The following is a 13227-nucleotide window of genomic DNA, read 5'->3' as shown; positions in this document are numbered from 1 at the left end:
CGACAAGAAGCCCCCAACAGTGGGCCTGGGCGAGGAACCAAGGTTCTTCCACAAGACCGAAGCACGAAGGCAAAGCCGCGTGACCTTGATCATGCGAAAAACGTTTTTCTCCTCTGAGAAAACCCCTTGGTCCTGAGCCATCACTTCATGGGTTCATGTACAGAAGGCCAAAAGTAATTACGTTGGACGCAGCTGTCATGATATATACCCCAGTTACTGCTGTAAAAGGCTACACCTAGAAAAGTGGTCCTCAGAGCACACTCTTCTTGGCGTTGATCAACAACCCCCAACATCTTAAAATGAGACAGAATGACATCTCAATGCTGAACTGCCACATGCTCAGATTGAGCTAGGATCAATCAATCATTGATAGTATAATACGCAAATGCCCTGGAGTCCAGAGGAGCCAGAGCTGCATCCACGATTCCACGCATATTGAAAACAAAGGTGGTGGGTGAGAAACCTTGGCTGAATGGGAGAACCCGATATTGGTTTGCTTCGCCCCCAAAAGCAAACCTCAGGAACCTCCTGTGATGAGGATGGAAAGATAAGTAAGCGTCCTTTAAGTTTATTGAGAGAAACCAGTCCTCAGACTGAATCTGTGACACAATCATATTTAGCGTAAACATATTGAACTTAAGATTCTGAAACCTGCTGTTTAATTGACACAGGTCCAGAATAGGACGCAACACCTCATCCTCTTTCAGAAACAATGAAGTAATGGCTGTCTGCTGGGAGGAGGAATCCCTTCTACAGCTCCTTTTACAGAAGTGTCAATACTTCCTGCTCCATAACCAAAGCCTGCTCGGGTCCACCACTACGAGGAGGACCCTAGAAATCTGGGCGGACGAGAACCGAACTGAATTCTGAAACCCTTTTCTATAGTGTGCAGGACCCACTGAGAAATGCGTGACAGTAGTTTCCACGCTGCCAGAAATTCTACTAGGGGAACCAGTCTCTCAAGACTGGCCTCTGGATTTGCTTGAACAATCATTTCGGTGCCCTGAAGCGGCGAACCGACAGGGAGCAACCGAACTGACCGCTCTACGACCCTCCTCGGAGGATCGTATGGGGACGCCGACACCTCGGTGTCCTGAAGGGGCGAACCGGCAGGAAACAACCGAACTGGCAGCGCTGCGACCCTCCTCAGAGAGTCGCACCCCAGAGGTTGCCGAGGAGAAACGATTTCTCAAAACCGTCCCTGCCCCGGAGGAGCCCTCAGAAGCCTGATGGCCTCATTTTTTGCGACAGGACTTCTGATGATGACAGTCCTCAGATCTTGCCTACCTCTTAACTAGCTTAGTTTCTACGATCCTCCACGGAGGACCGTTGGATAAAGCAGGCACCTCAGCGCCCTGAAACGGCGAGCCGGCAGGGAAACCGAACTGACTGCCCTTTTTTAAGGCTCGTTTGGAGACACTGAGACCTTGGTACCCTGAAACGGCGAACCGGCAGGGAAACCGAACCGTCAGTGTTGCGACCCTCCTCAGAGAGTCGCACCCCAAAGGGCACTGAGGAGAAACGATTTCTCAAAACTGTCCCTACCCCAGAGGGGACCACCCTTAGAAGCCTGACCGCCTTGGCGTCAGGGCTTCTCCTTTGTCCAAGCTTTTTTAGAGAACCTCTGGAACACCGCTGAATGGATTATTTCATAGTTTTCTTGAAAGTGGAGCGCCCAGAAGAACAGACATATTTATATCTTTATTTTCCCATTATTTTTATATCAGAAAAACATATATATACATATAATTCTGCGGCCACCAGTGGGAACAACCGAACTGGCAGAGCTGCGACCCTCCTCAGAGAGTCGCTCCTCACACTCATTCCATACCCACCAGGGCTGCCTAATAAAAATGTATTCATTATTTATGATGGCTGGTGGGTAACGTCGGGGGTTAATAAGGATGACACCGACTCAGGTGAGAGAAAGCTCGCAAGCGTCTCTTTAACCCGAGGCACTGAAATACCATAATAGCCTACTTAATACCCAAACATTGCTATAATTAGACATCTGGGGATTAAACACATAAAATATAAACCCCGACGAGGAGGCTGACATACAGAGTTTTCTAGTTTTTAAGATAAATTTAATCTAAAAACTCTTATTTATTTTCAATCTCATAATGTTCAGCTAGCCAGTAAAATTTTTACTGGCAAAAGCACAAATAAAACCTCCTTTTAAAAGCTCCTCTTTATTCAGCAGATATGAGCGGACTTATTTATTTATTCATTTAAAACTCAAACATCTGCCTTTCTCTTAACATTTTTATTTGTTTTGTACTCTTTCTTTTTAAAACAAAACACTAACGATACCAATTCCTCGGAACTGGAAATCGCAGTCATACTAGATCTGGCATGTGAAAGCTGAGATAGAGCTGAGCCCGTCCCAAACCCCGCTGTCAGATCCATTTGCGAACCCTGAAATGCGAGTCGTCTCCGTGCCTCGGCAACAGAGAGACCTGGGCGGGGAACGCGAACCGAACCGTCCTCCTCGGAGAAAGCCCGGCGGGAGCGGAGCGTCCTCGCGGACAGCTTCTCGCAATGCCCACAGTCAGCTCACCCCGAGAACTGACTGCTGGCATGCTCCACTCCCAAACATTGCAACAAATAGCTGATGTGTGTCCCCACCCGTGATGTAACGAGGGCAGGGAACCACACACCGTCTATAATCTTGCTTGCCATAAATATAGATAGTGATATATATTTCTTTTCTTGGCTTTGACAAACAACAATAAATAGACAAGGACAGAGTACAGAGATCGCTTGCTGAAGGCTACAGAAGCTGTCGCGGTCTGATCTCAAGGGTGCTTTATGGTTTCCTGGTCACTGACATCACCTGACGTCCTACTCTCTCATTGGACTGATTGTACAGACGCGTCACGATGCAATCACGCAGAGCGTTCCCATCGCGTTTGACAACGCAGCTCGAAGTTCCCTTGAAAGGGAACTAAATATATTTTCTTCATGTGTCCAAAAAATAATAATAATAATAATAATAAAAATCCGGCATGAATCTGAAAATTTTTACACAGAAATGAAGGCCTAGTACTACAGAAAAAATGCAATGCATCATAAAAAAAATAATAATATTTCATATGCAAGCTAATGGTGTAGTTGAGGAATTGTGTGGTATATGGATACAAAAGTACTTTATATCTCCAAAAACACAGCATTAATGAATAGATGAGAAGTAAACAAAAAAAAAAAACGATATATTATTTGCATGATTAAAAAATTATTTTTTGTACAATTACTCAATCAATTGTTGGGGTCGTATAGACCCTGAAGCCCAGAAGTGTAAACAGGAAACGAAGACACTTTGAAGGTTAAAAATAACGTTTTTTTTTTGTTTTGTTTTTTTGCATTATGATTTCATGAACAACCTTTCACATCGATGGACATTTCCATTCCACAGAAGGTTCTTTATATAAATTACTACCAGTATAATGTTCCTCACACTTGGTGAAAGGTGTTTTTGGGGAACCAAAAATGGTTTTCAATTGCATCTCAGACATATTTTTAGTATGGGAACAATGATGACATGAACTCACCTTCTGCCACAGAGCTTCTCTGGAAGCTAGACTGGAACAAGCTGCCACAAACCAGCAGTTTCCCAGCTGCCCCTGGTGCAGGTCATGGGCACTAATTCCATTCACAAACAAATGTGGGTCCTCACAGAGCTCCTGTTATAAAGAGACAAATAGATTCCCATGATTCAGTGCTCCATATTCACACATACAACAGAGTCCAGTTACAGAAGCACCGCAGCTGCAGGGCAGTGCGTTTTTATTAAATAAGAAAACCGAGCACCTGTAATTAAACCAGCCATCTTTGTCGACAGTGTCATTGAGGCACAACAACTTTGAGTACTGCTGAAATGCCATTCCGTTCATCCTAACTAACTACATGTTGAAGCTTCATTTATCTAAAAAGGTGTTGACAACAAAGAAGAAACATTAAAGGGACAGTTCAACCAAAAATGAAAATTTGGTCATTTTACTCACCCTCAAGTTATTCCAAAACCTGTGTGAATTCATTTTTTTCTCCTAAACACAAAAGGAGGATATTTTGAAGAATGTTGGTAACCAGTCCATGTGCTCTACTGACTTCCATAGTATGGAGAAAAAAAAATACAATCAAAGTCAATGGGGTCCAACCGCTGTTTCTTCAAAATATTCATACAGGTTTTGGAATAAATTGAGGGTGAATAAATGATGACACAATTTCCATTTTTGGGTGAACTATCCCTTTAAGGTTTCCCTATGATCTTCCACCAATTTTTTTTTTTTACTGGATTTTATATTCTGTGCGTAACATATGTCTAAACACATAATATTTATAATAAATATGACTATTATATTATTATTATGATGATATTTCTACATAAACACAATATATTTTTTGCCCCTTTTGTGTAGCCCTATAAACAAAAAACATAGCAAATCTGAAGCTCCAATAAATGCATTTTAAACTCCAATTGCATAAATCAAAAATATAAAACAGAAATCACAATTCAATTTTCCCCTAAGCATTCTTTCTCCCTTCCCGCCTTAACAGAACAGATAGTATTATTTCAGATGCTAAAGAAAACAACAGCTGCAGTGAGGAAGAGCTGCTTCATGTGACATTCATGAGTGAAGGTCTGTATACACTCCCGGCTGCTCTGATAAACAGTACAAACGGTACAGTTCATGACAGGTTTTTAGCGGACGGATGATTGTATTGCACTTGTTTAACTGCATTGCACTCACATGCCCGAACAGAACACTGCAATTCATGATGGACGGTGAAAAAGGGAGTGTCCTGAAGCAATGCTCCCTAAACGCAAACACACTGCTCTGTGTGACCGACTGTTTAGTGGGATTTGCTAAAGCTCATAGCATTAAACTTTGAGGTGTAACATTTGTATTTCTGACATGAATGATTCCTCAAATCATGCGGTTTGCTGAGGAAAGTCACTGTTACTTTACCAAGTCATCAGAAGCACCGCATTTTCACCTGGAGGATGATAAAATGGGAAGAAAGAAAACTATAAATCACATATGAAACAGAGCCAAGACTACAGATCAAAACCAGTGAGCAAACAAGTTTACATTAGCGCCTCACTAGCTAAAATATCCTTTGAGCTTGTCTAACATTGACAATCCATTCAGTGGATCACTTATAAACCTCATCCATATTTAAATAGTTAATGGAATGACAAACGGACTTCTTCCACAGCCTTTAATGGACTGGGTTCAGTTTTAATCGATCAAGACAAAGATCTTTTAGGCTTGTTTTTGTGTGATGAGTTTTAGCTAATTGCTGCTGTGAAAAGACACTGAAAACAGTACGGAAGGCAAGGAAAAAAGAGAAACAATACATTTCATGTAGTACTATTAAGAAAATTCAGCAAAAAATATCTTAAAGGGGTCATAAACTGGCTTTTTAAATTTTATTATATTGTTGTCTGAGGTCAACTTTTGACGTTCGCTTGGTTTTTGCATTCAAAAACATCAAAATTAATAAGTAATAGGCTATTTTGGACCCAAGTTTTGAGCCTAGCTGAAAAATGCTCGGTTTTTATGGGCGTCTCGCACTGAGGACTTGGAAGTAAACGCCCACTGCTGTAAGTGGATAACAGTTTTGCATATTATAATGAGTTTCTCCTCTTTAATGAACTTTTATTTATAGGCTTTTGCTAAAATTGTGCTCATCTATGAATTTCTGAGCACGGTGGATGCTAAAGTTTGTAAAAATATGCACTACCGTTCAAAATTTGGGGTTAGTAAGATTTGTTTTTTTCTGGAACGACATTAATGCTTTTATTCAGCAAGGATCTATTAAATTGTTCAAAAGTGACAGTAAACACATTTAAAGTTACAAAATAATTCAGCTTAAAAAAAGTATCTTAAATTTGTATTCTTCAAAGAATCCAGAAAAATAGGTCTCGCCGTTTCCACAGACGCACAACGCTTTCAGATTACGAGTTTTCTACACTGATAACAAAGAAAAGAAAAGTTTCTCGAGCAAATCAGCTTATTAGAATGATTTCTGAAGGATCATGTGACTGAGGACAGGAGTAATGATTCTGAAAGTTATTGTTATAATATTATACTAATATTTCACAGTATAACGGAATTTTTGATCAAATAAATGCAGCCTTGTTGAGCAGAAGAGACTTCTTCAAAAAAAGCTTACTGACCCTAAACTTGGTAGCGTACTAAATATTGCACATAAAAACTGATTTTTTGGCTTAACTAACTTTAAACCACCCATTTCTGGCATTGTTTTATCTACATCCTGGTTCAGATTTATTTATATGCTGAAAAAAAAAAAACAGATTCATTTATCACACAGCACGATTCTTTCCTGTACACAAACCTTTACTCAAGCACATTTCTAAACAATAACTATTATAATCTTTGGCTAAATATAATAAGAGCAGGGGATTGCATGTAGAGTTTATTGTTTTAACTATCAACACATTTATCTGGCATCGGTTTAAATAAAGTACGTATTGAGTAACACATGGTGTCCAGTTACACAAGATCTAAGGTCAGAAGAGCCACACCTTCCATAAGCACAGAGCTCAGATATGATTTAGGAGACGTGTTTAATCTAAACTGATTAAAGTGTATTAAGTTACTAAAGGCCACTAATTATCAAGTCATTCAATAAATTCCTTGGTGTATAGAAATAAGTCTAATTATGCCCTTTTCCAAACACTTGATTTTGTTTTTGGGGTATACTAGAATATGTTTTTATGCTTGATTGTTAAAAAAAGCATTATTTTTCACATATTTTACATTATTACAGCTCCTCTCTCCACAGTCTGGCTAGAACACGCCGATTTCTATGAAGCCCCTCCTTCTGAAATACAAAATGTGCTGTGATTGGTTATGTAAAAAGGGCCACGAAATCGACCCAAATAGCGGAATTCGATTCGTGGTGAAGGTTTCAAGCGTGTTCCGTCTTTTCCACGGCAAAGTGAATTTTAATTAAATGCAATACATTTAATCTTATGTATTAACTCGTTTCATCTGACTAAAATGGAAAGGGTTTATCAATGATATCTGTGCATCATTTAGTAGTTAATGCTTGACTATTCCTTTTAACTCTAATGAAAATAAAGTCAAAGTCTGTTAGAATAGCCAAATATAACAATTTATTATGTCAGGTAAATGTATCATTAGAATTCCACAAGATAATCAATGCAAACCATGTTTCTAGAACAAAGAACTTTACCCAATATTACATGAGCTGAGCCTTGAAGACACAACATCACGGGCTGATCTGAATACAGAAAGCAGCCTCGAACTCTTGTTCCATCTCCCTTTATAATCAGACCTCACCTGATATGTAAATCACCAGGTTACCATGAAAAATTACTGAATCTCCCCCAACATGCTTATTGGGCACAGATCATTTGCTTAGTTGTAATTTGCATTCAGACAACAAGGCAGAAGGTGTTCATTTAAAGACCACACTCCTTTGTGTGACAGTTATTCCTAAACTTCTTAAAAACCTTATTACCTTTCCTTTTACTTCTTTGGGAATGAGACATTATTACCAGTCACCCTGAGGCCATCACAATGATTATAAACACTCCTAAAGGATTATCATATGCACATTAAAAACATATCTTCTTGTGTGAGTTTTTACTGACTCAGAGAGAGAGAGATAGAGGAGATGTAGATAAGATGCTCAGAGAAAAGGGGGTTGGGTGTCAAATGTTAATCTGCAAGCAGTGCCATTTGTCTTCAGAGGGCACTGGTCAGATATTTTCTCTTTAACCAATTTTCCAGTCTTACAGTTAGCTGGCCCAGTGTTTTGTGAGTGGCAGCTGTTCGGAAATGTCCTGCCCCCCCCCCCCCCCCCCCCCCCCCATAACTGCGAGTTCTTCTCTAGTGTAAAAATAAAATTTCAATTTAAAACCAATTCGAGCCCGATTCAGATCCTGACAATGTTAACGATCAAGAGGAGAAGGCAGAACGGATTTCACAGGACGTTTCAGAGCAGTATGTTTGTAATTTTCTTTTGGATTGCAAAATCGTGGCTACTTTTCCTAAGGGGCAGTTAAAGGGTTAGTTCACCCAAAAATGAAAATTAAGTCATTAATTACTCACCCCCATGCTGTACCAACCCCGTAAGACCTTCGTTCGTCTTCGGAACACAAATGAAGATATTTTTGATTAAATTTGAGAGCTGTATAACTACCACATTGGCTCCTAAAGGACTGCCTCTTGACGGCCCAGAAAGTCAATGAAGAAAATGTTTAAATATCCCAAGTGACTACCGTGGCTCAACTATATGTTTATCAAGCGACGCGAATACTTTTTGTGCGAAAAAACAAACAAAAATAACGAGTTTATTCGACTATTTCTTTTCTTCCTTGTAGGCCAGAACGAGACTTCCTTAAATTTCCACAACGCATGCGCGAGAATTGCGATCTGAAGTAGTGTAAGCTGGTGTAAACAGATCGCAATTCTCGCGCATGCGTCGTGGAAATCTATAAGGAAGTCTCGTTCTGGCCTACAAGGAAGAAAAGAAATAGTCGAATAAACTCGTTATTTTTGTTTGTTTTTTCGCACAAAAAGTATTCGCGTCGCTTGATAAACATATAGTTGAGCCACGGTAGTCACTTGGGATATTTAAACATTTTCTTCATTGACTTTCTGGGCCGTCAAGAGGCAGTCCTTTAGGAGCCAATGTGGTAGTTATACAGCTCTCAAATTTAATCAAAAATATCTTCATTTGTGTTCCGAAGACGAACGAAGGTCTTACGGGGTTGGTACAGCATGGGGGTGAGTAATTAATGACTTAATTTTCATTTTTGGGTGAACTAACCCTTTAACAGCCTTCCAAAAACTAGAGCTTACACAGATAAACATTTAGTTTTTAATGTTCAGGAACAGGGTTTAAAATAAATTAACCACTTAATTTATTACCACAGGTTCAGCCTTAATATGGTCAAACAAATGAGTTTGGAAATGTGGAAAAAATAGTGTCTCTGTCTTTTCTAATGCAGAGTTCAAACTGCAACTGAGTTCAAACCCGATTTTCACTCGCCGACAGGTTATAAGAGATCGCCGACAAATGCCCGAAATCATAGGCAATTCAGTGCTCGTTCACGTGAGTGACAATCACGCAGTGTGAATTTTCAAAGATGCAATCTGAGAGAATGGCCAACTGCTGTGTGAATGTGTTCTGACTGAAAACTACATTGGCGATGACCAACAGCCAATGAGAGAGCAAGATACAGGGCAGCGGGATGTTCAGGGAGGAGTTATAGACCACAATTTCAGAATTTTAATAGATATATTTACAATGATATCAAACAGAAACAAAGCACAAACATTTGCTTGACCAGCAGCAACAGCAGCACATTGCAAAATTATTTATTTACCCCCAACACTCTTTGCAGAACACACAATCCTTGCTCCCCTTGTCTCCCCAACCATTTCCTCCTGCATAATCTGTTTTTTCCCCCTCTCCTTTTCGCCGCAAATCAGCGCACAGGCAATTTAGATCGTAAGCTTCATGCAAGCTTTCATTTTTCATAACAATTTCGGTCTCACACACACGTGATCTTGGGTTTTTCCTTATCACTTCTTGCGTGTGTTTGGTTGTGAAACGTAGTTTGCGAAGTTGTTGGCGATTCTTTCTTTCGTAAACAGATGCGGTGTGAAACCTCCCGTTGCCGATCCATCGTGCAGTGTGAACACACCAGCAACAGAATGTTACTTCAGGTAGTCATGCAGTGTGAAAAGAACAGTGACCTGACTACTTTAAAAATCGTGCAGTGTGAACTCGGCTCAACCAGGCTTCGCCCGTTTTTTGCGGATTCTATGGGCGGGGATTATTTAAATGAGTAATTGTGACTTCATAAAATCCGGAAAAAAACGCATTGTAGTCAAAACGCACCATTCATTGTAGTTGAAAAGGGGATTCTGTTCAATAAAATATATCCTTTGGAGATATAAAAAGCCTTTATTCAATTCAATTCCAAGATTCTTTATAGGCCTACCTTTGGTCTCTTCCAGGTGACTTTTCCAATGCGGTTTCCATGATAGAAGAGCGACTGGTCCACAGGGAGGAAGAGTGGGTCTTCGAACAGAGTCTTGTTCTGCTGGCACTGTTTCCTCAGGGCTGAAAACTGCTGCCCTTCAAACAGCTTTACTGACGAGAACATCCTGCAGTCTGGAGCGACACACAGACACAAGATCAGAATGCAGGAATGCTCTGACGGCGCTGGGATTACTTTACAGCAATATCTTCAACATTTGCCTGTTTTCAGAGGAAATGAGGAAGTAATTTAGAATACTACACAAAATGGCTTATAGAAACACTGTTCTCGATGTGTTTCTCTGGCGTGAATAACATTCAACATAGTTTGACGGTCAGCATACAGTGAAAATCTCTGGAAAAAGAACACAAAAAGGAAAACCCAGAAGCTTGGACATTCTCCCAAAAACATATTTTGTGTAAAAGACAATAATATGGGTTTATGGCATATACAGTACGTCACCATACTTTCCCCAGTATATCAATCACAGTATAATACAATTGTTTTGTATTACAAGTTGTCTGACTTTTTATGCTTAACTATACAAATTAAACTAAAAAAATTAAATACTCAATTGTATAAATGTCCAGCATAGAATTCTGAACACTGGATATCATAAAGCCAAGTACAAAATTCATTTAGACGACATATACGAAAATTTTGACGAAAATACTTTTTAAAAAAGAAAAATAAATAATGTTTTTAGGAATAAAATGTTAAATACATATCAGGTGAATGATACATGAACAAACCCTTCTATAAAAACCTTCAGAGTGTAAATAGAAATAATACACCTGTAAAGCATGGCGTATGTTAAGCTGCTGAAGTAGAGATTTTGGTCTCAAAAATTACGGCTATCAAATATATGGGTTAATTGAAATCTACAAATGCAAATAGATAAAGTGTAATAAAACAAACACTTCAATGTGTATTTTGTTTGTTTTCTTTCCACTAGTCTGAAAGAAGGCACGTTATGATGTCTCTGGCCTCTGTTTGGCCTGTAGAGTCTTGCCTCTAGAAAATAATATGGGTTTGGAATGACATGGCGGGAACTATTCCTAATGTAAAACTGTTTAACATTCATTCAGAAAGAGGATCAGTGAAACATGAGTCAGTGTCACACTGTCAAACAAGAACGGCCAAAAAGGGGAAAAAATGTCTGACAAATACTATGGCTGCTCCTTTAGTTTACTCTATGGTTCTGTTTTTCATCACTCAGGGCTGCAAACACTCACATCACCACACAACCGTAGAAATGTTACAAACGACTGTGAGATAGGAAAGATCGATAGGAAGCACAGATTAATCTGTTTAAGACACCATACACCCATCCGGACTGGAACCACACCATCCAATTGACAGCACAAAAGATCCTGGTTTCTGAAGACAAATACAATACAAAGTCCCTTTCACAACACATGGCTCTTCATTCTCGACTATCAGGATCATGAGAATGAGTCAGCGGTGGTGTGTTTTAAAAGAGGGTGCGTCTTCAACTGGTGACATGTTTATTTGGGCATTTTGAAAGGCTTCAGAAAGTATCTGGACACTTAAAATGCATCAGTTTCACTGCATTAAAAATATCATATCAAATTATGTTATCTTGCTCAATTGCTACAGGATATTGTCTTTTAATATTTGTAGATGAACATTTAATGTTCAATCATGTTCAATCGTGAAAAATCAAATATGATCAATCAGGCTTCTGAGGAACGTTTATTTGTCCAACTCTCAAACATATTGCATTGGATTGTTTTGCCCCAACAATGAAAATAACAGATAAAACTAAGCCTTTACATATCATATTAAGACATAAAAGGTAACTGATATTTATATGCATTCTCATATTAAATTATATGCATTCATTCATCTTCTTTTCATCAGATTCAATCTGATCTTACTTTTTGGCCTCATAAAAATCAGCAACTTATAGGCAACTGCACCAAGTTTGGGCCTCTGAATAAAGGTGTTTTCCCCTTCCACATTATTACTATATCATACTATATGAACCGTAAAACAAAGCCTGATGGGTCAAATACGATCCATTGTAACAAACTTTTTGTGAACTAGTCATGAACATGCATATTACAAAAATCAGCATTTTTGGAATGTAACATTTTCAGTGCAGAAAATGTAATACATCGTTACGATCGACTAAATCAAGGTTTCCCCATAGTTATGGCAAATGTTAGGGATTACATAAATTATTTATAGAAATATTTTATTTGTTTAAATTTAATTAACGAGTTTTTCAAGCCAGAAAATCACAAAATAATTAATATTGTTATGAACAACCCTGACAAATATATCAAAATAGCAAGTTCATTCCAGCCAGTTTCGGTGTAACCAGCCTTTTCAACATTCCATTCACACATGCAAACAAACTCAAAACATGTCACAACAAAAACACTAAAAGAAGAGCAAAACACAGCATATAAGTGGGATGTTGAGTGTAGCCACTTAAACACTTCCCAAAAAAGTGACACATTTGAAAAGAAAAATTCAGTAAACATGAGCCTGTAATGTTGCAAGAACATTAAATTACCTGCAAAACTCTTCGTGTTTTCCCCCAGCTGGTTGAGGATATTCAAATGAGGAATGAACAGATGCTTCTTTTAATTTACTAATTCATATGCACAGATGAGATACATTCACAGTTCAGAACCAGTTCTCTCCTGAAACCTCCAGAGACTGTAACCCACTGGACTGTGTTTTTCTGTAGGCTAGTGTGTTTAGTTCCTCGTGTCTTTCATGTTCTCTGTGGTCTGAGTGAGGGAGGGGCCTTCATCGCGGGTGTTTCTGCAACTCATCCGCATTTATCAGAGGGGAAACAGGGTGAAAACTGTCTATGGGGGGAAGGGTTATCGAGCCACATATCAAACTTTTCTGAAAGAAGATTTTAGTCTCTGTTTCGAGCTGTACTTTAATTCTATTGCCAGCTAATCAAAGCAAAGCGACAAATGAAAGAGAAACACAAAACAAAACAGTTTCGCAAAACATGGTCATGGTGATCTTTCTTTACATTACGTTACTGCTGCCACCTTGTGGCAAAACGCTGAAACGCTAAATGAGTATTGCTCTACAAAAAAAAGTGGATTTGCGATTGAATTGGTGTGAAATTCAGTTAAAATATGGTTTGCAGCCTGAAAGTTTCTATTCATTTATTTGGATACATAATT

The 13227-nt window shown here is 39.0% G+C and overlaps 1 protein-coding gene across 3 annotated transcripts in view; it reads right to left on the bottom strand.

Annotated features, from left to right (window-relative positions):
- capn5a (calpain 5a) overlaps positions 1 to 12835 on the bottom strand; it is a 39212-nt gene extending 26377 nt beyond the window's left edge. Inside the window, exons 1-4 of one of the 3 annotated variants that reach the window (XM_089135440.1) lie at positions 12594 to 12835; positions 10270 to 10402; positions 10010 to 10182; positions 3552 to 3683 (exon numbers count right to left, since the gene is read on the bottom strand). In XM_089135440.1, the coding sequence (XP_088991566.1) occupies positions 3552 to 3683; positions 10010 to 10174 (297 nt within the window). In that variant the 5' untranslated portion in view covers positions 10175 to 10182; positions 10270 to 10402; positions 12594 to 12835. Of the gene's footprint in view, positions 1 to 3551; positions 3684 to 10009; positions 10403 to 12593 lie in introns of all 3 variants that reach the window. The other 2 variants (XM_089135441.1, XM_039663712.2) reach the window with 2 other exon arrangements.
- Positions 12836 to 13227: the final 392 nt, after the last annotated feature.

This window comes from Pimephales promelas, chromosome 10 (assembly GCF_988280905.1).
Source record: "Pimephales promelas chromosome 10, fPimPro1.hap1.1, whole genome shotgun sequence".
NCBI lineage: Eukaryota > Metazoa > Chordata > Actinopteri > Cypriniformes > Leuciscidae > Pimephales > Pimephales promelas.
This window is presented reverse-complemented; position numbering and strand designations above follow the sequence as displayed.